At 40.8% G+C, this 27,311-nt stretch overlaps 1 protein-coding gene across 1 annotated transcript; it reads left to right on the forward strand.

Moving 5' to 3' along the window:
- Positions 1 to 3,433: 3,433 nt before the first annotated feature.
- txnrd2.2 (thioredoxin reductase 2, tandem duplicate 2) lies at positions 3,434 to 27,062 on the forward strand. Its single transcript, XM_080894871.1, has 17 exons — positions 3,434 to 3,524; positions 5,865 to 5,930; positions 6,013 to 6,069; positions 6,170 to 6,314; positions 6,667 to 6,741; positions 7,464 to 7,542; positions 8,316 to 8,378; positions 8,509 to 8,579; positions 12,211 to 12,230; positions 12,373 to 12,464; positions 12,560 to 12,734; positions 18,664 to 18,800; positions 22,213 to 22,308; positions 22,880 to 22,972; positions 24,180 to 24,251; positions 24,333 to 24,430; positions 24,638 to 27,062. Exons 1-17 carry the CDS (start codon positions 3,449 to 3,451, stop codon positions 24,759 to 24,761), a joined length of 1,539 nt encoding a protein of 512 aa, XP_080750997.1. The 5' UTR covers positions 3,434 to 3,448; the 3' UTR covers positions 24,762 to 27,062.
- Positions 27,063 to 27,311: the final 249 nt, after the last annotated feature.

Genomic DNA, 27,311 nt, shown 5'->3' on the forward strand with positions numbered 1-27,311 from the left:
AAATACTGGTTTGTAGAATATAAATTTGGTGTGTTTTCAATAAATCATGCCTGGAAAGAACTCTTTGCTCTGCTCCGAGTCTTGTTTTATATCATGTGTGATGAATCCACCCAGGTTATTCACTCACATCGGAGTTTCATTTAATTCTCACAGGGAAAATTTTACTGTGGAACTACCTTTCAACCAAAGAAATATTTTCAATGAAAATTACTGAGTGGATTATTGATACCAAGTGGGATAGCAAAATTCCGAAATGTATTTCATCATGGTATTGAAATCACCTTCCTGATAAAATGCTTTCTGTTACACCAGGAATGTTCACATTAACTTAAAATTTACTTCAACACAATAATAATTTAAAACATGGGGAGAGTCCGGTGAGTGCACATGAGGAACGTGCTCAGAAATCAGGACTCATCTGACCAACTGTCCAATTCTGATGAACCTGTGTGAACTGTAGCCTCAGTTTCCTGTTCTTAGCTGACTGATGTCTTCTGATTCAAGGTTCTGCACGTCATGGTGTAGAGGTGCTCTTCTGCACACATTGGTTGTAACAGAGTTGCTGTTGCTTTCCTGTCAGCTTAAAGCAGTCAGACTACTCTCCTCTGACCTTTATGACTTCTGTCATCAACGATGCATTTTCACCCAGAGAACTGCCGCTCACTGGACATTTTCTGTAAGCTCTATAAGGCCAATCATCTAAAATGCATTTAGCCCAGCCATGTGGAGGCTCAGAAGCAGGGCCATATCCAGAGGTTTTGAAATGGGGTGGACAGACCCGTGGGAAATAAATTAATATCAAAAATAAGAACCAAACAAAAGCAGTTGAACATTGAGTTATAAAGTTATTAATGTGCACAGACTTCCAGCCTCCAGCGGCCCTTTAACAGTATGGGGCCCCAGTGAAGCACAAGTCAGATAATGGCGCTGTAATAAGACATAGTCTGGTTACAATGGTAAACATATTTACCTGTACGAAGTAGGAAAATAGTGTCTCACACATTGTTCATCCTTTAGGGAATTGTAGGCAGTGGAACAAACCACTGTGAGGTACATGAGGGGGGAGTCCCTCTTTTAAACCTTACAAAATTAATGTTTTCCATTTGTAACTGAACCAAGAGCTTAAACTGTTCAAGAGACAAAGATGCTGGTATCTCCCGGGGTTAGTGTTTTAAATCTGTACCCAAAGAAAACAGCAATCTAAGCAAGAGGGTCTTTATTCTGAATGAAATCCAGCTTTCAAGTCAAAGGAGGTTCCATCTCTTTTAAGATATTGTGTGAATTCAGAACAAGAAGGCCATTTTTAAAAATTACGATCTCACTATTTTACTAATGCAGAAAAACAGGACTTTTTTTGGTCAAGTACACATACACATGTTAACCTTTGGCAAAGGAATTTGTGCATATACACCCTTCACACAGGATGTTTTGCAGCTCACTGGGCACACGTGGAACAAATAACATTAACTCATTCAGTCCTCTCAATAAGCTGTGTCACTACATAGGATGCACCACAACCAGGATCCTAGATCTCATAGCCATCATTAGTGTCATTAACTATGCATATGCTTTAATGTGGTGTTAAGACACGCTTATACTGTGAACAGTAATTCACATGACAAGTTACAACAATTGGTAATGGTTTATAAATTAGTGCTCAGAAAAATTATTATCTGAACACTGTACTTTTGTTTTTAGAGCATGATGTAGCACCTTCACTGCAGCATGTAAGACAGAAAATTACAAAATCTGTTCTCTAGACTAACAGGAGTGTTGCATTGTTCACACGGTGGACTCTAATATTTTTTTTTTACAGAGGGCTAAGAGTCATTGATTTTTACATGAAAAAATGTAACTAGCTTCACAGTTTTCTGGTGGAACTCATGCAATAGTCGCTGACGTCGTTCAGTCTGGTTTATCACAAACAGCGTTCCACGGGGGTCAGTACAAAGCCCCATCCTGTTCACTTTGTAAATAAAAGGTGTAGATAACTGGGGCAGTATTATCATAAACCCTGAACTGATAATTAGTCAGTTAATTCAGATACAAATAACTGCATGTTCTTCTCCAGATCACACATGAAAAATCTAATAAGTGTGATGTATGTAATATTAATATTATTTATGTGACCAGAGCCAGCCCAAAGTTTTATGAGTAGAATTTCATTTAAGGCCCCCATCCCTAGCCAAACCCATCAGAAAGTGCGTACCCCAGCATCACCAATATTAACATTTCGTGCATACGTGATAATTTGTGCATTATGCATTTAATACAACCATTATTTAGTGGTTTGTGGATTAGTAGTGTTCTGGAAAGAAATAACCCATCAGACAATGAATTTTTAAAACCAGTTGACTGTTTTAATTGTTTTTTAAGTGTACAAATGAACAAAACAGAAGCAAAGAATTGAAAAAAGGCCTGAATATTATTTTTTGCATCACAAAGAAAATGTTTTTTAATAGACGATATTAAATAAATGAAACAGTCTGACTAAGGAACTGACAGGAGAGTAACAACAATAATACCTGTGGTTTTTAAACATTACCTAAGCTCACCACACAGTGACTGAACTGAAGGTTTGTTTGACACTTCTGGTTAACTAATGCTATTGATGGTAAACGTTAATGATGAATAAATAGTATTTAATTCCTGAGAGGGACAAATCTTTTCAGTTAATATTGCAGCCCACCAATTTTTTTTAATTAATTTATTTTTTTGATTGTGCATAAACGTGAGCCCAGCTCGGACAGTGACAATCGTGAAAATCATCAAATTAGTCTCATTAAGTTGTCTGTTAACATATTTATCGAAAATATTGTGCTTTCTCCGGTATGATTACCTTTTACAAGAACCCACTAAAATATGGCATGTCATGTGGTCTTGGGGGCCCCCTGCTGGCGTAGTGTGGCCAAACCTAATTATGTCAGTAATTGAGATAATTAACTGAGTAATAATAGAGACATTAAACTGCTAATGCACTGATTGTGAAGTGAATTAAGGCACAAATTAAAAATGTTAAACATTTTTATTTATACTGTACGATGCAGATTTGATAAAGAAGATGAAAGTTAGTTTTATTTTATTTGAACCAAACAGTGCATCTCTTTCAGTTAAATATTGTTCAGGTTACCAGTCATTTTGACGAAATACTAAATAATCCTAACGCAGACAGTCTGTATGTTCAAAGAAATTTCCTCCGTATTTTGACTTATACGGATGAAATGTAAATTAATAGCCATTTTCGTGTATGAACATTTATTCATTAGACATAAATTAATAGTTTATATTATTAAGATTATTTCAAAATTACACCATTAAATTCATTAATATTTATTACGTTACTCGTAAAAAATTAAATGAAACGCAGTTGTAATAATGATGCAGTATTTCTTTGCAGGCATGTCTCTAGCCACCATCGTCCCGTTCTGGGTCCTTTCATAATAACAACATGGCCGCGTTGTACAGAGGCAGACACCGGTGGAAAAGGATTAATTGTTTGCACATATTTTCAAGAAAACTGACAGGTGAGGTAAAATTATTATGTTGGGACTACATGAACAGGTATTTAAATTTGATGGTATCAACAACTGAAAGCGTTTTCCTGTCAACAGACGGAACGGAAAATGTCGCCAGCAACACTGGAAGTCCTGTTATTTAATGTTATCGGGGTCATTTCTGTAGCTTCTTTAACTCATGGTCACTTTATGCCAGTTTTAGTTTCTGTAACACTGGAAAACGCTCTTTTTCATGGTAGATACTGCGCTGATGAGTAACTGGCTAATTCCTGAGAACTCGTTGAATTTTATATTACCAAACAGGAGCTTCATCACCTAGTTGTTCAAACAATCGTTAGTTAACAGTTAGTGTCTCAATACATGATAGCACTGTCAATATAGATGCCGTAAAACGCTCTAACTACACCCTCATATGTGTTTTGGGGGAATATTTATATAACGACAGCATGTTTACTTTAAGATTAAATTCAGACACGACGTTTCAGCATAATGATAATTAATATTAATAGTTAAAGTTGTCTTGTAAAATAATTCAAGTGGAAAGGAAGGTAGACTGCTGTACCTCCCGTGGACGCTGTTTAGTCTAACACGTGACGGAAATCTTTCAACTGAGGTCAACTGAGGAATGTTTTCAAATCCAGTGTCACGGTGTACAGAAGTTCAACTTAAAAGTGTTACTGTCAGTACAACAGTAACAGATCCACAACCCTACTGATAACATAATTCTTAGAAGAATCACCAGACGCCCCACAAAACGCTGCACAATCACAATACTTCACTCACTTAAAATGTGTTTGGCAAACAGCAACACGGATACTAAAACCTGCCATAAATGTTGCAATAAGTCAGTCTGCAGTCTGCGACTGAATGGCGTCAAGTTTCCATACAGCCATCTTCTGTGATAAATCATCGAAAATCACATTTCTGTTGCTGTTTGCACAGACAGAAATTCACACGTACTCAGTCTTCCTTTTCTATAAACACTTGACCCCTGTTTCAATCCAGGGGGTCAGTGTTGACATTGTGGAGGACTATAAATACCTTGGAGTACACATTGACAATAAACTGGACTGGGCTAAAAACACCACAGCACTTTACAGGAAGGGCCAGAGTTGTCTCTATTTTTTGAGGCGACTGAGGTCCTTCAACATCTGCCAGAAAATGCTGAGGATTTTCTATGAGTCTGTTGTGGCCAGTGCGATCCTCTATGCTGTTGCATGCTGGGGGAGCAGGCTGAGGGTCGCAGATGCCAACAGACTTAATAAACTGATCCGTAAGGCCAGCAATGTTGTGGGGATGGAGCTGGACTCCCTCAAGGTGGTGTCGGAGAGGCGGATGCTGTCCAAGATAAAGACAATGTTGGATAACACCTCCCACCCACTCCATGACATGTTGGTCAGTCACAGGAGCTCGTTCAGTGAGAGACTGAGATTACACAAAAGCACCACTGAACGACACAGGAAATCATTCCTGCCTGTGGCCATCTCCCTGTACAACGCATCCACTTAACACACTGTTTGCTGCTACAACTACACATGTTTCTTTTCCAAATATTTATTTATAAGTGACTTATGTATGTATGTATGTATATATATGTATATATTGTACTATTCTTAGTTAGCGTATTGTCTGTCTTGTCTTAATGTTGGTTTAAAATGGAGCACTGTAACAAAAAATAATTTCCCCCAGGGATCAATAAAGTATTCTGATTCTGATTCTATGGAAACATGACCAGCTGGCAGCCAGGGTTGAGTCAAGACCCCTCAAGTTGAGCTTCTGTCTGCATTTATAAATTAGACGGCAATTATTTGCAAACCTTGACACTCGCTCTGCGAGTCAGTCCAAGTCAGACTGCAGCTGTTTGCAGAAAGGTTGACTCCTATCAGGGGACCTGTGCAATCACCTTGGAATCACAAATGGTCTTGAGCGTGCAACACCCTCAAGCTGTGGCCAACAATTCACCTCAAGTTCCAGTCACTGAAAATATATGAAAAAAGTCAATACAATCAAGAGTCAGCCACCATTTTTATTAATTATTATTATTTTTGTAGATGCAAGCAAGTTGCTGTCCTTTTTGCACTTATGTGACTGAGTCATTAGCTCGTTTAGATGTTTTTTATTCAAGCCGATTGAATGTAAGTTTGCTCGGCTATTATTATCTCAGGATGGCAATGTGGGAGATGAGCCCTCTAATTTGCAGTATTTCAGTTTATTTCTTAAAATATCAATATTTGTTGTTACTATATCCCCATGTAAAATATCACAATAATATGCTGTATCAATCCCCCCAACTATCCCACCCTTCAAAATTATACTGTGTCTACTATTGATTTTTATATTCTCATGCAGGGAAGAACGACTATGACCTGTTGGTTATTGGTGGGGGCTCTGGAGGTCTTGCCTGTTCCAAAGAAGGTGAGGTGTTATCCTTGTTATTCTTTAATTTTTCCAGAGGCATTTTTGAGGAACCCGCTAACAATATGATAACATTTTGCAGCGGCACAACTGGGACAGAAAGTGGCTGTGTTAGATTATGTGGAACCATCTGCCAAAGGTGAAGTACATTTTGCAGAGCATAGTTTTTCAGTTATTTCTACCAACTGAAACACTGAGATTTACAGATGAGACTGAGTGTATTTCACTTTGTCTAACAGGTACCAAGTGGGGTCTTGGTGGTACGTGCGTTAATGTGGGATGCATTCCTAAGAAGCTCATGCATCAGGCTGCTTTACTTGGGACTGCAGTCAAAGATGCTAAGAAGTATGGCTGGCAGATCCCAGACACAGTCTCCCACGACTGGTAGGTCTCACCCAAGCTTAGTTGCTCTTATGTCTCACCTGGAGATAGCACAGAATGAATAGCTCAGTGGCACCATCTAGTGATGTAAGTACAGTAAGACAGGTTTAGGTGTGTCCTCTTTTCCTCTGCAGGTTCGTACTCATTTTTAATCAATAAATTCAAACTTCCTTAAAAAAAAAGACAAAATTAAGAAATTAAAAAAATGCATTAAAACTTTAGTTGGTCTGTCTTTAAAAATAATTTCTAAAGTGTTTAAAATCCCAGCAGTCTGGTCTTTCTTTTCCCTCTTTGCATTGTTTCTTGCTGCAGTGCTGTGGTTGGTTTATAGCATTACCCCTGGTGTGTTTTCCAGGCCCACCATGGCTGAGGCTGTTCACAACCACGTCAAGTCGCTAAATTGGGGCCACAGAGTTCAGCTGCAGGACAAGTGAGTGACAGCAGATCAGCTGTTATCATTATTTAACTTACTGGTTTCAGTGATGTTTCAGTTAGTTAACTCTTTTAATAAAGGGCATAGTGAGTCACTCCTCAGTCTATTTGCTTTTTTGCAGCAATAAATGTTAATATTTGAAATAATCGTGGAACTCTTAATAAAATTGCATATGTTTCATATTGTCTACAACAATTAGTGCGTAAAATAGATATGAAATGTTTTTCACGTGACACTCTTTATCCCTCCCTGTTAATTTTCCATTCTATACTTCCCATAAGATACTTATAAATATTTACACACCAGCCTAGTTCCATTTTTTCTTCTTCTTCTTCATGGCGTCATATTGCTGAAGGCTGTACATTTCTGCTACACACACCACACAGCTGAAGGATTGATCGTCAGTGACCACATGTTGATAGAGTGACTGGCTGTAGGGCAAACAGGTGTTAACCTGTGTGAATGTGCCCAAGCTTCAACCACAAAGCTTTCAATCCAGTGAGATCATTTGTTTGGACTCGAGTGTTAATGTTACTTATAGGAATTCTTTTTTTTTTTTAAATAACAATTAGCCAAAAGGGGATGTTTTTTTAACTACAGGCAAAGCAGATACAACATGCAAGTGTTTGAACAGGTTCACTTATGCTGCTTCGTGTTCTCTTCAATAAACATCATTTAATACTACGTAAAATATATATATACTGTTTACTGTTTTGCAGGAAGGTGAAATATATGAACCTTAAAGGAAGTCTGGTGGATGAGCACACAGTCAGAGGACTGAGTAAAGCAGGGAAGGAGGTGGGCTGCAATATTAACTGAAACTGGCTGTTGGTTACTGAGAATATAACGTGTGGCGTATATCCCATTTTAACAGGTTAATGTCAACAGTATTTCTTTAAGTCGTTTAATTTTTCTTGTTTTCGCTGGTATATTATGAAATGTACATTTAAGTAAAAGAATGTTAGTTTCGATGTCTCGTTAAAGAGGATCTTTTATGATAATTTCCACATAAGCCTTGTTTAGGTTATACTAAACTTTGGTGCTGTACATCATCAATGGTCTAAAACAACCCTTTGTAGTGCCCTGCTTTCCTTTAATCCAGCTTTCTTCTACTTGGAAACAAAAGAGTTTACAAGCGTCTGTCCTCCCATTTAGAGCTTTAAGCCTGACTTGATCATATTAAGGAGATGCTCTATCTTTAACATCATACGCAGTCAAGAACAGAGAAAATATGTCAGAAATGGAGTGTGTACAGTGGTCTGAATTTTAGTCGTGTTTCAAATGAGCATCTAATGGTATGTATATATCCATCAGTCCATCCGTTCTCTATTGCTTATCCAATTCAGGGTCCTCGGGGGGGTGGGAGCCTATCCCAGCTACTATAAGGCGAGAGGTGGGGTGCACTCTGTATATATGATGGAAAATATGGAAGACTCACAAAGAGCGCCGCTTCCATCAACACCATAATGCTGAATACTGCAGGGACCACTTGCTTTCATTTGACATTTCCTCATGTTTTGAAGGAAATGAACAAAAGCTGTTATTTATCACTTCCCTCTCCTCTTCTATAGACCATCCTGACTGCCAAGAACATTGTGATCGCCACAGGTGGACGGCCCAAATACCCCACTAATGTAAATATGCCATAGACCTAATATGCCACACTCAAGGAAACTGTTCCCCCTTTGTTGTGTTTAACATTATCTGCAGACCTGTTGACTGATAGATTGATATTTTTGTTCATAGCTTTAACTGTTGTTGCAGATTCCTGGAGCAGCGGAGCATGGCATCACCAGTGACGACATATTCTGGTTGAAGAAGTCTCCTGGAAAAACGTGAGTGCACACGAACACACATCTCATATGTGGCCTCCATGTTGCTGCTGCTTCCAAATAACTACAGGATTGTCGTCATCGTTCTCTATACATTACGCTACAGTGAAAATAGAATCGCCAACCTTTGCAGCTCTCTCGCCGCTCTACCCACCGAGCTACCTCGCTCGCTGACATGGCACATCTCGCCTGTTACGCACTGTAATCATTCATCAGGGACATGCAGTTTGTTTTTCTCCCTTCCTGTCAGCCTGTCCTCGCCTCATGATTCAGATTAGCAGTGTGCATCCTGACCTTTAGAGAACAAGCCCTTTAATCCAGCCATTTAGTGCCTGTCACCACCTGGTTAATTGGTCTTTCCCTGAAGTTTCCTCTTGGCACATCGCGCAGATGGTGACTAGTGGTTGTGGTGTACCTGGCTGCGGAGGTTGTTTGCTTTGTGATGATAGATAAGCAGAAATAATTATTCCGATAATAAAGCTCCACATAAACATAAGCATGTAGTTATTAACTGTTCATATTTACAAATGTTTTTCTTTTTAATGTCGATTTTATTGGTTTGGTTTTGTGACTGTAGCAACCTGTTGCATTGTCTTGTTAAACACCATCAAATATTTGTGTGTGAAACTGAATTATCCACTCAGGGAGACCACTTGAGCTCAGGAAGTCCTTTGATGTAAGCGAGCGTTGGTTAGTGGAGTCCTCCGACTTCTCCGCAGGCACAGTTGTGCATTAGCATTAGCCTCCTCGCAACAGGAACTTAATCACACACTGTAGCGTGAGCCGAAGGTGTTGTCTTGTTGAGGCATCAGCTGTGTAGGTGAGGTCCGGGAGGTTGTTGCTGGAGGCAGAGCTCGTGTAGAAGGGGGTTACAAAGCGAGTGATGGGTGTCTAATGGACCTTGAAGCAAACACACACACAAATGACAGATCTGGCTTCGGGGCCAGAGTCCAGCCCTACCTGGCAGCCATCAGCATGCTATCAGAGGAAAACAGTGAGCATGTGCCAACAGGACATTGATACTGGTGTGGCACAGTATTTGGGTTTTTGTAGTGGCTCTAACCTTGTTCTGTGTTGTGGACCACATGTAGCATGAAGAGGTCTTCCGTGTCTTTTTAGAGAAATGACGCAGTTGCAGAGCACAACATGTCAGAATGAAACATGAACATAGTCATGGATAGACCCACATACGATACCTGCTTCTGTACAGAGACAAAACTGTCACTTGATCATTTACGTTAGCGGTTCTCAAACTGAGAGCAAGTCTGTGGTAAAAAGCAAATTTTTCTTGAGATAGAAACCCCACCGTTTTGGTTTTAGAGAATTTTCAAATCCCCACTCTATACCTCATCACTTGTATAAGTCAAGGTCAATGGTCCTCTTTTGGGCCAGCTTATTGTCAACAGTGTAACCCTGTACTGTAACCTAAATACCAGCCCGGCCTCGCATAGCTCTGCAATAAAGTGCAATAATTGGGCCCAAAGAATGTATTTTAACATCACTTTGCAAAAGTCAAAGGCCAAAAATGTGTATAAAAACACATTTCTTTTTCACAATTCTTAATGTAAACTGTCAATTAATATTATCTACATCAGCGGTCTCCAACCTTTTTTGCGCCACGGACCGGTTTATGCCCGACAATATTTTCACGGACCGGCCTTTAAGGTGTCGCGGATAAATACAACAAAATAAAACTAGTACCGGTACCGAAGAAAAGAAGATTTATTCGTAACACACGTGAAAAGACCCAGGAAAACTGAGTAAACGATAAAAACGATAACAAAATAACGCTGAAAACTGATAAAAACCCTGAAAACCACACATTTCACACCTGAGCCTCAACTCTCGCGGCCCGGTACCAAACGACTCACGGACCGGTACCGGTCCGAGGCCCAGGGGTTGGGGACCGCTGGTCTACATCCATTCATAGTTAGAATGATAACTTCCTTTATAACTTCCCCACATGGATGCATAGCTTTAGTGCTTTTGCTGTTGTACAAACACACAGTTTTATGAAACTGGCCCAAAAGTGTTAACTTGCACCCACAGTAAATACACAGTACTACATCAGCATTATTCTCATAAATACCTTTTATTTTAAATGACTTCTAATTCTGATAAAAAGTAGGAATTGCAGAAAAAACAGTTGAAGCTAAAATGCAGTGTCATTCAGTTTTTTTTCCTCAGTTTTTCAAAGTAAATGCATCAGTTGTTATGTTGAGGACTTTAATACTGAAATGCTAGTTAAAGGCAGTCATACTGTTACATTATAATCCAGCTGTAACCTTTGTCAGACTCACCAACAGCAGTAATCTAACATGAGAGAGGAGATGACATTGTGGCCAACCTGAAATACTTTCAGGACAAGTAAGCAGCTTGTAATGAAAAATATCAAACTCCTACTGTCCTTTGTAGCAATATCTGCCGACATACTCAACAAGGACACAGAAATATCCAAATGTGTATCTTATTCCTGACTTTTGACGAGCTGCCCAAGGTTAACTGGCAGCCACCGACCGCTGAAAGCACAGCTACTTCCTCAGGAAAAAGGCCTTGGTTAGAGTCCCCATCAACGCGCTACCACTGCGATCAGGAGCCAAGCCTCAAGCAATGTACATGTTTCCTGGGTGGCTCCCTGTCCAACTTGTCACTTTAAATAAGATTAAATGATTTGAATTTTTCCTTTTATTACTGGATTTTTTTGTTTCTTGTTTTTAATCATGGTGATACTCTGGCCTGTGAACCTAATGCATGTTTACTAAGCTGATGTGAATTTTACAACCTCTGGTTTCCCTCAAACGTTGCCATTATTGAAGAGGGTCAGTAGGGTTGTAAAGGTTCAAATCATCATCATCCTTTTAAAGAATGTTTTGTATTTTTAAAAGAATGTGTTGCAGCTGCACAGACCAGTCAAACGTACTGTCAAACACAATGGAGCAGAAGAAGAGTTGTGATGGGGGGTTGGGGGCTGGAACCAGGTTCTCAGTGATGAAAGTGTGGAATCAAGCTAAACCTCTTTGCCTAATCTTCTTTAAGCTACTACACAATACATGTTAAGTGCAGGTGTGCATTGCGTAGACGTGGGGAACATGGGCACTGATGCTTTCAGTGGTTAGTGATAGCACGGACAGGGGTAGGATGTGCCGCAGGCAACCAGAGCTGTCATGTGGAGCAGACGTAAGGGAGGAAGGTCTGTTTTGTGATGCTAAAAGGGGCCTCATCCATGAGGGTGATAGCCTTCACTCAGCAGGAAGATGGGTGGACTTGAGCCCTGAACATGGCACACCCCATCTGCGGGGATTAGCCTAAACGCCGGCAATTAGATCTCCTCAACGCTACAGATCTCAGCGTGATTACAAGCGTGATTCATCTGGACCACACGCGAGCACAGAGCACACATAGTTTTTACTGTCGCTGTTTTCTGCATTTTCTTCACACGTCCTCACTCGCGAGGTTATGAAGTTTTAAAATTCCCCACCTGTCTAATTCGAGGATTTAAAGTAAAAACATTTTGAGCTTTTAGCTTTGGATTGGTTTTGTTTTATTTGGCCAAAGTGAGCGGCGCAAATGATGAAATGTATCTTTATTGCATTGTTAGTTTTGCTAAGAGCTTCTCTGTATTTGTGTTTTGCAGACTTGTGGTCGGAGCCAGCTGTATCCTTTTGTCTGCCACAGAGCTGGTAAATGAAGCCATTGTGTAAGGTGTGCTGATCATCAGCTGACAAATGGTGAAGTTGTTGCCTTTCGGCATCTAATAAAATAAAACAGCTCTAGTCCTCAACCTGATGTTGCTCAGATGTAGCTCTGGAGTGTGCAGGCTTTCTCAAAGGCATCAGCTTGGACACCACAGTGATGGTTCGCAGCATCGCTCTCCGGGGTTTCGATCAGGTACTGCTCTCTGAACCAGGTTCTCTGTATTCTGGGCATTGTGATAGAAAACTTTTCCATGTTTGAATTTGGATGTTCTCTTTTGGTTCGTACAGCAAATGGCAGGTCTAGTGACAGACTACATGGAAGCCCATGGGACCAGATTCGCATGGAAATCTGTCCCAAACAGAGTAGACAAACTTTCCTCAGGAGCCCTGCAGGTCACCTGGACTGACACCCAGACAGGGAGCGAGCACAAGGACACATTTGACTCCGTGTTATGGGCAGTTGGTGAGTTTGTGTGTGTTAGAGGGACATCTTGAAGATCAATTGGAGATCTGGAGAGTTAGAAACTCATTATGTGCTTACTGACTTGACTTGATTCTGACACAAGTTAGATAAAGATTCTAGACTTGACCTCTACCTGACTGTTGTGAGCCTTGAGTTCCTTGAAAACATATTGGCCTTGATTCTGATATAGGCCTTCTTGTCCAATATCAGTGTCTGACCTCACAAATGTGCATCTGGAAGAACAGTCACAAATTCCCATATACACACTTCTAAACCTTTTGGAAAGCCTTCCCAGAAGAAGTGGCATCATATTAAACCCCATCTATTAAAAATGGGATGTCAATCAGGTTCATATGCATGTGACCGCAGACGAGTGAATATGCTCGGCAATATAGTGTAACTCCTTATTCTCTATTTTGTAGAGCTTTTACTGAGACCACATTTAATAGTCTCTCAGTGTAACCACGTATCCCTGTAATGAAACTCTGGTGTTACTGTTTTCTCACTGCCACCGGTTTCTCTGTCATCTAAAATAGAGTGCAGTGTCAGCAGATAGCACATGAATCAAGGCTGAAAACAAAGTAATAAAGACTGAGTGATGGGAATGGCCAGGGGAAGTGTTAATCACCCACTCTTGGCTCTCTGGTTGGAGGAGGGCAGGATGCACCCAGGCACAGGGTCACTACGTTCCCCTCTTTGTTCTCTATCTCTGCTCCTTCCTGCCCGTGCCAACCTTGCGGAAACCAACCTTGCATCTGTCACTGCCATCCCTACTCATAACCCTCCGCCTGCCATTACCAGCAGTCCTCCTCCTCTTCCTCCTCCTCATCTATTCATGCTGTATTCTATCGTTTCACTTCTGTTATACCAGCAGCATGAGAAACAATGGAAGGAATAACCGTCCATCAGGGCCACAATTATGGGTTTGTTTGTGTTGCATGCTTTCAAAAGCAACACTCTGCTTCCAAAAAACTGACCAGAAAAGTTTTGAGTGTTTGCGTGAGAGAGAAGGGGGATCCCTCGGCTCAGTGCGTGTGACAGCAACGAGGATGTGCGTGACCCTGCAGCTGAGATGACGTTCTTTCTTCCCTCCCGCGACTGAATTCCCACGTCGTCCTCTCAGCGTTAGACTTATGGTGTGAATGTTTCCACTGAGCGCGCGTATCAGCAGACACTTGTGAACATGTGTGAGACATTGCTTAGCTCATGTTTCCTTCTTTGTTTAGAGCGAGAGTTCAAAGCCTTTACATTTTAGAACTCAACAAAGTGTAAAAATTAATTTACTCCCAATTCCCCGTACACAAAACATCTCTGTATTTTCGGCTTGTTTTTATCGTCTTCACATTTTTCACTATTTGCAGCAACACTGTAGTTTTAACGGGTTTCCAGAAATTGTCAAAGTTTCCTCTCTTTTGGTGCCGCTAGCTGAAACCCCTCTGAGGCCTGTATCTATATCAGTAAAGTGAGAACCAGTAACAATGTAGCTTCTGCTCTTTGAAGTGTGGATGCAGGAGTTATGAGTACAAGGCCACTTCCCTTTACTGCTGCCTTACACTAGAGGCCAGGCAGAGTCCCAGGCCTCTGTGGAGTTATTAAAGGCCAGAGGGGACCAGGGGACCGTATCACCACAGTCTACCACATCCTTCTCTATGTCCATGCCTCCCTCCACCTTTCCCCCGCTCCTTCCTGACCTCATGGCCGCCGCTCCTCTGTCCAGGTGTGCCCACAGAAACACACCAGGAAACATAACATTTGCACATTTCCTGTCATGCATACAGACAGTGGGCACATTAGTCTTCTTCCTCACTGTCCTCTGCACTGCTCCAGGATGTCATTGGAAAACATTTCCTTTTTTTTTTTCTTTTCTGTTTTATGAGATTTTGTTTCAGTTCAGTTTCTTTGTAAGTCTTCAGTTTAACACTGCTGACCTGCTCCACTTGTATGAGTGTAATTTGATCCGATTTGACTGAAAGTGCTGGCAACACAGTCAGCTAAGCCCACAGTTGTCATCGCATTTCAATTAAAATGTTGCTGAAGTGTGATTGTTGCCAAAAGCTACATGTGCTCACATTTGACCAGCAGCTCTCGGCCCTCTGACCGTGTTCTGAGGTTGGCAGAAAACATTTTGTTCTTACAGGAATCTGTCACGCAAATTAAAATACTCAGTGAGAAAATTGGTCATTATTAGAAAGATGTTCAGTATGGTGTTAGAGCAGAAGCTATACATACAGTATGGGCGGTCACATTATAGTGTTAGATTTGAGTTTTACACAAATAATTTCTTTCTTGTTTATAGAATAAATACATTGAGGTGCTCTGTTTTTTCTTCTTCTAGTTACTCTGTATAACCTGATGCCTCAAGAAAAATTCATCTATTTCATCTTTGTTTATATGGTTTATGTTTTTGATCAGGAAAGCATCCAATCTTATTTTAACTTGTGCAGTTACACACATAAAGACCAGATATATAAAAAGAGTCTGTACTTACTGCTCAGAGTTTATTGATAATTGTTTTTATAGGCTAATTTGGACAATTTTTCATTTTAGATTAATTGAGAAGTGCTTTTATTTGTCGGTTGCAGTTTCCCACAACTGAGATGACAGACCTTGCCGACCGTACATACAATACACAAACATCACACACAGATATTATGACACCATAACACAATGAAAAGCACAGACAAGCAACATGGGAAAATATTCCAGTGTGAAAATATTTTATAATCTAAAGTATACAGTAACTCAGTGACAGACATGTATTTATGTCGGAGAGATGAATCTTTTGAAACAGGATCTAGATCATTATCAGAAGTCTCCTTGTAAGCAGAACTATACTAAACAAGTGAGAAACAGTAAAATTTAACCTTCCTAAATATTGTCTGACACTCCACAGTATATACTGTTTTATTACCATATTTACAGGCTGGTGTAAACTACTTGTTAAACCTAACTGGTTAAGTTTTACCTGTTGACTTCTGAAGATTCTCGAGAGCTCTAATCTTCCAGCTGTGTCAGCCATATCTCGTCATGGCCTTCAGCTACAGATTTGTTAGAAAGTCTTTATAAGTTTTTATAAATCGATTCATTCCTAAATGCAAATATGAAATAGAGTTGCTATAGTAAATGCAGTTAAATTACTCATGTCACATGTGATGACACTTTTGAAATTACACATTAATAAATTAAGTCGTTAATAAAATACATTTGTATATTACAACTAGTTTGTAGTGTTTTACTTTATACTTGTAAATACTAATTGGGACCTGATGTATTCCTAATTTTAAATTAATAATACAGAAATTAAAAATTGAATTGAAAAAACCTCATTTAAACAGGAAAAAGATACAATGTCTAAGTTTTGCTACAAATCACTACAAAATATTCCAACTCAAGAATGACAAGTATTGCAGTGTTTGGGTCTCACAGGACAGGAAAATATTTAGAATTCAGTCTCTCGGGAATAAGTAATGACTGGCTAACTTCCTTGACTCCTCCTTCTCTGTGCTCTCAATCCCATTAAGCCACACATGCTGTAGAGCCCTAGACAGGTCCCTATAGCCCCCCCACCCCCCCAGTCTGAGAGGAAGGGGAAGGACGTTGTTCTTCGGCTCCAGCCAGGAAAAAGAGTCTCAGGCGTTTGTTGTTTTTGCTGTCCGATAGCATCTACATGGGCACCTCAGGACTGGGTGTTTATTATTGCTACCCATGCAGGTTGCAAAAAGCTATGCTGAGAATGGGGGAGCATGTGGTCCATGCTCCATCACCATGGAGACTTGGTGTTGACAGCATCAGTCAGCCATTCCCAGGAAGTGTCAGAAATTGCACCTTGGGATGTCCCAAGGGATCAGGGGGATGCCCATGCACAGCTGCTCATCAGCTGACCAGACTTCGAGTTTTTGCCTTATAATCACTGGTAATGGTACTGTTTAAAGATGAGATTTATCCAATAAAAGGCAATCTTAAACCTAGAGATATTAAATATACAGTGATGTAAAATGGAAAAAATATCCTATTTGAGATGCTAATACAATTATTTAATGAGTTTCTCCTAAATTTTATTAAAGATGTTCAAGGTCCTTAAAAATGTCAGTGTTTTTTGGTGTTCTCCTGCTTCTGTGCTGCCAAACTTAACTATTAAGCAAGCACACAGATTATTAGTATCTAGACTTCTCACAGAGGTCCAGTGTAACGGCTGAAATTTTGGGTATAAAAATGTAACTCAAGTTACAGGTTTTTTATATATACAGTGGGGCAAAAAAGTATTTAGTCAGCCACCGATTGTGCAAGTTCCCCCACTTAAAATGATGACAGAGGTCAGTAATTTGCACCAGAGGTACACTTCAACTGTGAGAGACAGAATGTGAAAAAAAAATCCATGAATTCACATGGTAGGATTTGTAAAGAATTTATTCGTAAATTAGGGTGGAAAATAAGTATTTGGTCACCTCAAACAAGGAAAATCTCTGGCTCTCACAGACCTGTAACGTCTTCTGTAAGAAGCTTTTCTGTCCCCCACTCGTTACCTGTATGAATGGCACCTGTTTGAACTCATCATCTGTATAAAAGACACCTGTCCACAGCCTCAAACAGTCAGACTCCAAACTCCGCCATGGCCAAGACCAAAGAGCTTTCGAAGGACACCAGGAAAAGTATTGTAGACCTGCACCAGACTGGGAAGAGTGAATCTACAATAGGCAAGCAGCTTGGTGTGAAAAAATCAACTGTGGGAGCAATCATCAGAAAATGGAAGACATACAAGACCACTGATAATCTCCCTCGATCTGGGGCTCCACGCAAGATCTCATCCCGTGGGGTCAAAATGATCATGAGAACGGTGAGCAAAGATCTCAGAACCACACGGGGGGACCTGGTGAATGACCTGCAGAGAGCTGGGACCAAAGTAACAAAGGTCACCATCAGTAACACACTACAACGGCAGGGAATCAAATCCCGCAGTGCCAGACGTGTTCCGCTGCTGAAGCCAGTGCATGTCCAGGCCCGTCTGAAGTTTGCCAGAGAGCACATGGATGATACAGCAGAGGATTGGGAGAATGTCATGTGGTCAGATGAAACCAAAGTAGAACTTTTTGGTATTAACTCAACTCGTCATGTTTGGAGGAAGAAGAATACTGAGTTGCATCCCAAGAACACCATACCTACTGTGAAGCATGGGGGTGGAAACATCATGCTATGGGGCTGTTTTTCTGCCAAGGGGACAGGACGACTGATCCGTGTTAAGGACAGAATGAATGGGGCCATGTATCGTGAGATTTTGAGCCAAAACCTCCTTCCATCAGTGAGAACTTTGAAGATGAAACGAGGCTGGGTCTTCCAACATGACAATGATCCAAAACACACTGCCCGGGCAACAAAGGAGTGGCTCCGTAAGAAGCATTTGAAAGTCCTGGAGTGGCCTAGCCAGTCTCCAGACCTCAACCCCATAGAAAATCTGTGGCGGGAGTTGAAAGTCCGTGTTGCTCGGCGACAGCCCCAAAACATCACTGCTCTCGAGAAGATCTGCATGGAGGAATGGGCCAAAATACCTGCTACTGTGTGTGCAAACCTGGTAAAGACCTGTAGTAAACGTTTGACCTCTGTTATTGCCAACAAAGGTTATGTTACAAAGTATTGAGTTGTATTTTTGTTATTGACCAAATACTTATTTTCCACCCTGATTTACGAATAAATTCTTTACAAATCCTACCATGTGGGTTCATGGATTTTTTTTTCACATTCTGTCTCTCACAGTTGAAGTGTACCTCTGGTGCAAATTACTGACCTCTGTCATCATTTTAGGTGGGGGAACTTGCACAATCGGTGGCTGACTAAATACTTTTTTGCCCCACTGTACATATGCAGTAGTAATTTAATAATGCCCCTCTGTTGTTGTTGTTGTTGTTGTTTTGCTAATATTTCTTAATAACTTCAGGTAGAGCTCCTGAAACCAAAGCCCTGGGCCTAGACAAGCTTGGTGTTCAGCTCAACAAAGAGACGGGGAAAATAGTCGTAGGTCCTGATGAGTCAACCTCGGTGCCAAACATCTACGCTTTCGGTGACATCGGTGAGGTAAGCTTTGTCAACAGCAGACACTGCTTTGTTTAAAAGTGGAGAAACAGCACTATGCTACAGTGGCTGAAAGTCCACACCAATCCCAATAGACTGTATAATACTTTGCATAGTTTAAACATTTGGCCCAGAGATGCCTCAGTTCTGTGATGTTCACAAAATATTAACATGAAGTTAATGTAATTCTGTGGTGATCACATCATTGTATGTCAGCAAAGTACGAGCTGGTTGTTGTGATTGAAACGGTACAGCTATTATTTCTTATACTGGTGTTTACTGGAGAGAAGACGAGCTAAAGTTGGAACTGTCTAAGTGGATGGTCAAGAGCTTCTCTGAACTTGCAGCATTTCAAGCAAAATCTTTTCTCACAGTACAGAGAAGGTCCAGGTTTAGAACATTTAAGAATGACACCAAGTGGACTTAATAAGGGACTTACTTTTCTCTTGGTAGGTTATTACTTTTAAAACACACTTCAAACCAAAAGCACTATTAAATGCATAAGACTATATTTAAGTAATATATAAATAAAAATAAATTAGGCAACTTAATATAGAAAATAAATAATTTCTAGTTTCTTCAAAATTACAATTTGACTATAGAAACGTTTGTGTTTTTGTATTTTATATATATCCTGAGTCAGAAATGAAATTGAACATGTACTAACTTCCAACTAATGCATTTTTTTTTTTTAAACCGCTGCAGCTAAACAATCTTTTTTTTTTTTTTTTTTTTTGCCTGTCCCGTTTGGCTCTTTTGCCATCAGAATTGTTGTCTAAAGGCAAAGAAAGATGCCCAACGGATTTACTTTACCAAATTGACCATCCCAGCCTTGCCGTAATGGTCCATTTGATTCACCTTTTATTGTTTATTTTATTTTCACTTGCTGAATACGGGACAGACTTGACTGGGGGAAAGAAGGGGAGAAAGAAAGAGGGAAAGAGAAACAGCTGAGAAGAGGGACGGGGGAGAAGGGCAAAAAACAAAAACAAAACTTCCAACTAATGCTAATATAAAAATAAAGATTTAATGTAAAAATGTTTTACAGTCATTCTCTTTTTATAAATACTTTGTAAATTTGTCCAGACTGTACACTGTGGATGTTAAAATTTTCTAGAATGGTGGATGTTTAGTAGGTAAACACTTGATTGATACTGACACAGAAAGTATGAATGCTGAAAACAAAATATTTGAACCTGCCGAGATTAAAGGAAGTAACTGCAAAAAGGCCATTTTTTTGAAATAAACCTAAAAGCCACATCACACAAGATCAGATTAGTAAAACTTTAAGAACAGCAAGAAGTCTTTTTTTGTATGACTTCAACAAGCCAGCTTATATTTAAAAGCTCTGAAATGTAAGTCTCCACTAACAGCAAGACTACAGCATTTTTTCATTTTGCTAAAAAAAAAAAAAAAAAATATATATATATATATATATATATATATATATATATATATATATATATATATATATATATATATATATATAATTTTTTTTTTTTTTTTTTTTTAATTTATTTTTTTATTTTAGTACTACTTGAGCATAACGAATAAAATAAAATTATTAACTTGAATCCCTTTGATGTTTTTTGCCCTTCTCTACTGCATGATCACTGCAGACAACATCATCGCAGAATGCATCTCTTTGCACCAAATAGCAATATTTTCTATGCGAAGTATAGTTTGAAAACCCTTTCTGCCATTTATTGTTTTCGTGTGGACAAAGTGGATCTCTGTGCATTACGTACGTGCCAAATATGGAACTGCAGGACCAGAGTAACCTCCAGGAAAAGAAAGCTTTTCTCACATTGTACTATAACACAAACAGTTTAATGAATTTTCTTTTACAAACTGCATATGTTTTCTATCTTGAAAGTCATAAAAAAAGACAAATAATTTACATGATTAAAATTTTGACAGCTTCTTCTTTCATTTCATTTTTCTATATTACAGTATTGCATCTTTATTCATTCAGTTTGACCTACAAAACTGAGCTGAACTCTGATTAAGTGAAGGTGTGCAGCGAGCTGGGCTTTAACAAAACCAGCACTGGGTGTTCCAAACTGAACCAACCGTGTTAAGACTAGTTAAACCTGCAGCATCTAATGTGTTGGTTTCCCCCACCCCCCCAACCAGCTGTACTTCCTTCCTGCCTCCAAGCCTTGTTGCGCACACCGGCAGAGCTTCTTTTTGATTGACAGCTGGCTGTGATCAGTTGTGCTGCACCCTAAACTGACAGTCAGCTTTACACAGCATTTGAAAAGCTCAAGGATTGATATCCCTCCCAATTAGTCCAGCACTTTGATTTTTTTTCCTTTCCCCCTTCCATCTGAGTGCCAAGAAATGCATTATAATGACGCATGCCGTCTGGTGTTTAAACACTTACTGGAATACCAGAGAGCACGGCTGCATACATTGTAGGAGATGCTTTTGGACAACAGGATGTGTGGTGGTAATTTAACAGGTTGAAGTCATGCCTTTAGAATTGCCCTGCAGCCCTGCTGTTTCCTGCTCACTCCAGTTCTACGTCTGTCTGTGTATGTATCCGGAGCCATGCGCTTGTCTCTTTTGGCATCCTTTCAAAACAATAAATGCAAAAACACAAAAGCAGAGATTGTTTTTGTAAGTGAGTGAGACAGTGTAAAGGTGTAGCACTTGTTACTTGTGTCACTCCCTGACTCAGGATTTTTCCTCTGTGGATTTGTGCTAATGTATTAATGTTACTGGTGCAAACAGGAGATCTCTAAGATGACTTAAATTTCCAAGACACACTGCTGAAAATAACAGCTGAGACTGACCACCTGTAAACCAATAAAGACAAGAATAAAAGTCTGAGCACAGAATGTGAGGAGGACATGTAGACGAGCCCTTGAATCTGTGCTGCATTATTAACTGAATACAGAAAAATCATTGGTGTATGCATTATAAAGTTTGCATGTGAAGTTCTGCATGTCTGGCTTATAGAGTCAAGAGCCTGAAGTGGAATTGTCTGAACTCGCATGTCACTGGTATGCTGCTGTACGATGGACAAGAAAACAGCACCTCAGTAGCTGAGTGTAGATTTGCCTGTAATTATGACCGTTTCTGCTCAGTCTAAGAAATGACAGTCTGAGCAAGACTGTCAGGGTGGAACAGAAATCTTGTTTTAGAGCTGCAGGAACTGGAGTCGTATACTGGACATCGCAAGTGTCAAATTTTGCTTGTGGGCCTTTAAAGATTTATGTTATTTTACTTTCTCAGATTGCGAGCTGGCCTGTTTAATTTGCCTGGTGTGTGTGTGTGTGTGTGTGTGTGTGTGTGTGTGTGTGTGTGTGTGTGTGTGTGTGTGTGAGAGAGAGAGAGTGTGTGTCTGTGAGTGAGTGTGTGTGAGAGAGAGGGGGGAGATTCATTAAGTTCAAATTTTCTTCTGCTTTAGGGGCGTCCTGAGTTGACCCCGACAGCCATTAAAGCTGGAAAGCTTCTGGCTCGCAGACTGGCCGGTCAAAGCACTGAACTCATGAACTACGACAACGTAAGACGCACAGAAATGCAAAAAAATACATACAAACGCACACACACACACACACACACACACACACACACACAGAGCACCTTTCTTGCTTGTTGGGCCTTTTGCATCTATACATTACGCTTCTTTTGTGTGTAATTATGATCATTTCTGCTGTTTCCGTGGTTGGAGTCTCTTATGTACTCCCCCATCCACCCCCATATGATTCATAACATAATGTGTCAGCATTTTCCAAAACATCATCATTCTTCTTCCTATGTATACTCTATCATCCATCAACAAGTCTTAATGAAGGCTTTATTATGATTGTTTGGGTTCGCATCCTACAAGAGACTAACACAAGACCAAGACTAATAAGCTGCCGTCTATTTGATGCGATGTTCACACCATATTAATCTGTTTGAAATGTGTCACTATTTGTATAATGTCGCATTCTTAGCCTTTTTTTGGGGGGGAAGATTTGACATAAAAAGCAGAGTATTGAGATTATCCGACCCAAACGATGTCCACGATAGAACGGACATTTTGATTCTTGGACTTTTTAAATTCTATGTGTTCTTATTTTGTGTGACAGGTGCCCACCACAGTGTTCACCCCTCTCGAGTACAGCTGTGTAGGTTTGTCTGAGGAAGAGGCTGAGAAAAGGCATGGAAAAGATGGAATAGAGGTAAGACTATATGCTATAAGCAGCTCATGGCAGCTGATTGGTAAAATATTTTCTGAATGGATTTGGAGTATTTTCATATATCCACATTTAATTTTTTTTTTCATAGGTGAATAAATATCTGCAGGACTAAGCATATCTACAGTCCCTTGCTGGATGCTTATAGCTAAAACACACTAAGCACTAAGATTAAAGACATTAAATAGATTAGAGCTGAACATTCTTCTAAAACCTCACTCAGGGTGTGACTGAAGTGTGTTAACCGATAGATTACTTAAGATGTCACTGATGGTACTAAAACAACTTAAACCTTGACATAAAAGGTCATTTAATATAAGTTTCATCTGTTTAATTTAAGTGGTCTGTGAGGTGGTCTCCCCACACCATTTGTTAATGTAACAACTGCTGTGGCAACAAACTGCATCTGTGTCTATACCTTCGCTCCATTGTTGTCTTATTTTCTGGGACAATACTCGATGAATAGCTGCGTCTCACACACGCTCAAACAGAATGACACCGGCAGAGCCCAGCGGCTTGTTACTGTCAACATTCTGCATTATAAAAAAGCACAATGGCCTCTAACACCTAAGCAAACAGTGGCACACACGGGTACACAAAGCCGTATTTTATCTGTTTGTGTACGTGCAGCGTGTGCCAGATGATGGGCAAAAAGCCGCACAAGATCATTGATAAACGGTTTAGCCGCCGAGCTGGGTGCTGCTGGAGGTGAGTGACAGGTGAGCAGGAGGCCTGATTGAGGTGTGTATGGGGTGATGACAGGCAGGCTGAGATCTGAGGAGAAACTGCAGCACCGGGCCCCGACAGCTGCACGGTCCTCACGACTTGTGTCGGCACGTTCGACGGTAGAATGAAACGCGCTGATGCACATGTCTGTGAGGACTTTGAAATCCAATCAGCATCTTAAAGCAGCACTGAGAGTGCTTTTCTTTTAGGCAGACTTTAATTGTAAAACAAAGTACAGTAGAGGCTACAGACCTATGACCTGATATATTTTTTGTTCTCAATTTAAAAAAACAACAAAGTCTGTATCTAATTCTGATTAGCGTTCAGGTATTTGTTGCATTGCTGGAATTGAAAGTTTAAAGTATTTTTACCTTTTCAAAAGAAGAGATCATCATGACTCTTGCCTTTTAGACTGATTTCAAATAATTCTATATTTCTATTTCTCCTTTTTCTACGATATGTATAGATCTACCATGCTTTCTACAAGCCCCTAGAATTCACTGTTGCAGAGCGTGATGCCAGCCAGTGTTACATAAAGGTAAGGCTCGGCTGCAGACTTTTCTGTTGGTACTTTAAACCCCATATAGCAGCTGAATAACTAAAGGCTTCTTGGCTTCAGGTGGTATGTGAGCAGGGTGGCACTGGGAAGATCCTGGGTCTGCACTTCACTGGTCCAAACGCTGGAGAAGTCGCACAGGGCTTTGCTGTGGGCTTCCAGTAAGTTAATACGTCCTCAATCCTCTGATCACTCTCAGGAGCCTTTTCAACCTACAAACACTGTTTTTATCTTCCTGTGGTCCTCAGTTGATTTAACTGTTGATTTGAAAGTCTTTTTTTTAATGAGACAAAATATGAGGATACGGTGATTCCATGCCGAATGTCAGTAAAAGCAACTTGAAGGGACTACTTGTTTTTGTGTTTTAGGTGTGGGGCGACATATTCTCACCTGATACAGACAGTTGGAATCCACCCCACCTGTGCAGAGGAGGTGGTCAAGGTCCACATCACTAAGCGCTCTGGCTTGGATGCCACAGTAACTGGCTGCTGAGGTTAAGCACCTCGGTCTCTGAACACACAGTGAGCACGCAGGCTCCTCGGGGTGAAAGCAGAAAGTTAGTTAGCCTAGGTTTATCCTCCTCGTTCTCCTCCTAGCTCTCCATTTCTAGAGGGCCCAATGTTTACGCGGCTGGAACCTGTGAATCAATGTCTCTTCACAGGCTGGTGATGCAGGTTATCTTCACTGACACAGCAAGTGATAACCGCAACTGTTATCATACAATCTACACAAACGTTGTGTACATGCTCTAAAATCACCCAGCTATAGATGTGAGGTTCATGAGAGGCCCGCTACAGAGTGAGCGTCTTTTAAATAAACAGGCTCATCAATCAGGATTACGGCCCGCGGTGAGAATTTTGTTGAAACCGCACGAGAAATGTAGACTGGGTCCGAGCGTTCTTCTGAATATATATATTCTGCAAATATTGTTGTTTCTCTGGCTGTACTTCCTGTCCATTAGTCTTGTAGGTGACACATACCATACACCCCACCCGCCCCCACCGTGACACTGATGGATGGCTCCAGGGCCTTCGCCACAGCGACACCGTTCCATTTCCCATGGACACACACAAATAGTCGACGGGGCGCCTGTCAGTCAGCCAGCAACCTCCTGGGCCGGGGCACCCTTGCTTGTTTAGGGCCCAGCAGAGCCCTTTCGTTTTCCCTTCTGTGCGCTCCACCATCTACATGCATGGAAGCAGTGCAGTGGAACTACCAGTGCGTACTGTCAAAAGCTGTATGGATGCCACATCCCAGGCACGGAGAGCTCTATCTATTAATTAGAGTGCTGTGAGTGAGAGCTTTATTACAGCTGCAATACTCAGCCTCACCCAGAGGCGGCACTGTTGCACTCCAATTCTCCCCCCTTTTCTTTTTCTTTTTTTGAGAGGAGCCAAGAATGAAAGACAGGATAGTCAGTGGATAAAACATAAACCTGAATACATTCAGGCTGCACATTTAATCCCTTTAATCCCTATAAAAGATATGTGCTTTTGAATGAAGCTGGAAAGCAGACTGGCTTTATTGGAGCCAAGCTGATAAGGGTTATCTGTTGTGTATTTACATGGATGGCAGGTTAGTTCTCAAGAGTCATCACCTTTGAAGATAAGGTGAGTTGTTTATATCAATAAAGCAGTAATGGACCCCCACAGTTTGCCAAAGTGTTCAAGTTTTCAACCTGCTGCCTGCCGTAGACATCTTGGATTTATTAAGTAGATGAGGAGGGAGGAGGCCTGTCAATAAGGAGGCTTTGCTACAGAAATGGAGGTGCCTAAGAGGAGGGTGCTCAGGGTAGTTTATTTTTATTTGAAGTCTAATCTGCCCAGTCTGATTAATGATTCCGATGAGGGGAGTGACAGCGTGCCAGGAGATGGAGAGATGAAAAAGAGAGAAGGAGAGAGAGCTTCCAGGTTTATTTGGACCCGGGCTGGAGGAGAGAGAGAGAGCTTCTGCCCTGGTTAGGGAGGGATGAGGTGGGTGGTGGTGGGGATTCCTGTGTGCTCTGTTCAGGGCTGAGGTGCTGACTGAAGGACCCTGACCTCCGCTCAGCAGGAACAGCTTGACTCTATCACTTCGAGCACAGAGGGCTCATATGCTGCGGCACTGCATGGCAGGGGCCTTTGGAAAGGGAAGGGGGGGGGAGACAGAACCGTCCAAGCAGCCAACCAACACAACGCAACACCGAGCGGTGCCCGGGGTAATTGAGTCCATGTTCCTGTGCTTAACGAGCCACTTCAGAGACCCCAAGGGTGGGCCCAAGGCAGCATGAGGGAAGTCGTTGAGGCCATCAGTGTAACTGTAATGTCTGTTTGCTTTTTACCCTCCACTTCCCTTCTGCTTTGTCTCATTTGCTCTGTTATTTTACACACAGTACGGCTGTTCACACGCACAAAAATGAAATGGTCAGTATTTTCTTTTACTAAAACTTTCTGTCCAACTTAAATCATTTCTTTTCGTTGCTGATCAGTCACTCAGGGCCAAAGTTTTGACCAGTTAGCCTCAGCTGTGCTCTGCAGGGGGTCAGGGTTCAACTTTCAGGTCAGCCAGCTAATGATGACCCGCACTAAAAGCCAAAACTGGAGAGTGCAGGTCTGATGTCACCTGGCTGCAAACGTTAGTAGCTGTAAATAGAGAAGTGTCATTTTCTGTTAAAGCTTTGTGATACATAATTTATGTGTAAAGTAATAACACATTTGGTTGCACTGTCCCTAATAAAATAATGATGCCCACTGATTTACTGCTATGTGCCTTAAATAAATGACTCATTGGTCACTGAAAGGGGGAAAGATCCACCTGAAAGCATTTTTAAAAGGATATTGGAGAATTTTGGTGAATGTTTAAGCTTAAAGAAGTCAACATTAGTGACGGTATAAATCTCAATTTCTGTGGGTTTATCTGAAAATAACCTACGTGGCTCAGTGTTAATATCAAGCAGTGTCACGAGGGACGGTTCCACTTTGACCCTGAGTTGTCTCTGCTGACAGGCACCTCTGCTATACAGCCCTGTCACTCAACCCGCTGCACCAACAATGGCAGAAATTC

This window comes from Rhamphochromis sp. 'chilingali' (genome assembly GCF_963969265.1).
Source record: "Rhamphochromis sp. 'chilingali' genome assembly, chromosome: 10".
Taxonomy (NCBI): Eukaryota; Metazoa; Chordata; class Actinopteri; order Cichliformes; family Cichlidae; genus Rhamphochromis; species Rhamphochromis sp. 'chilingali'.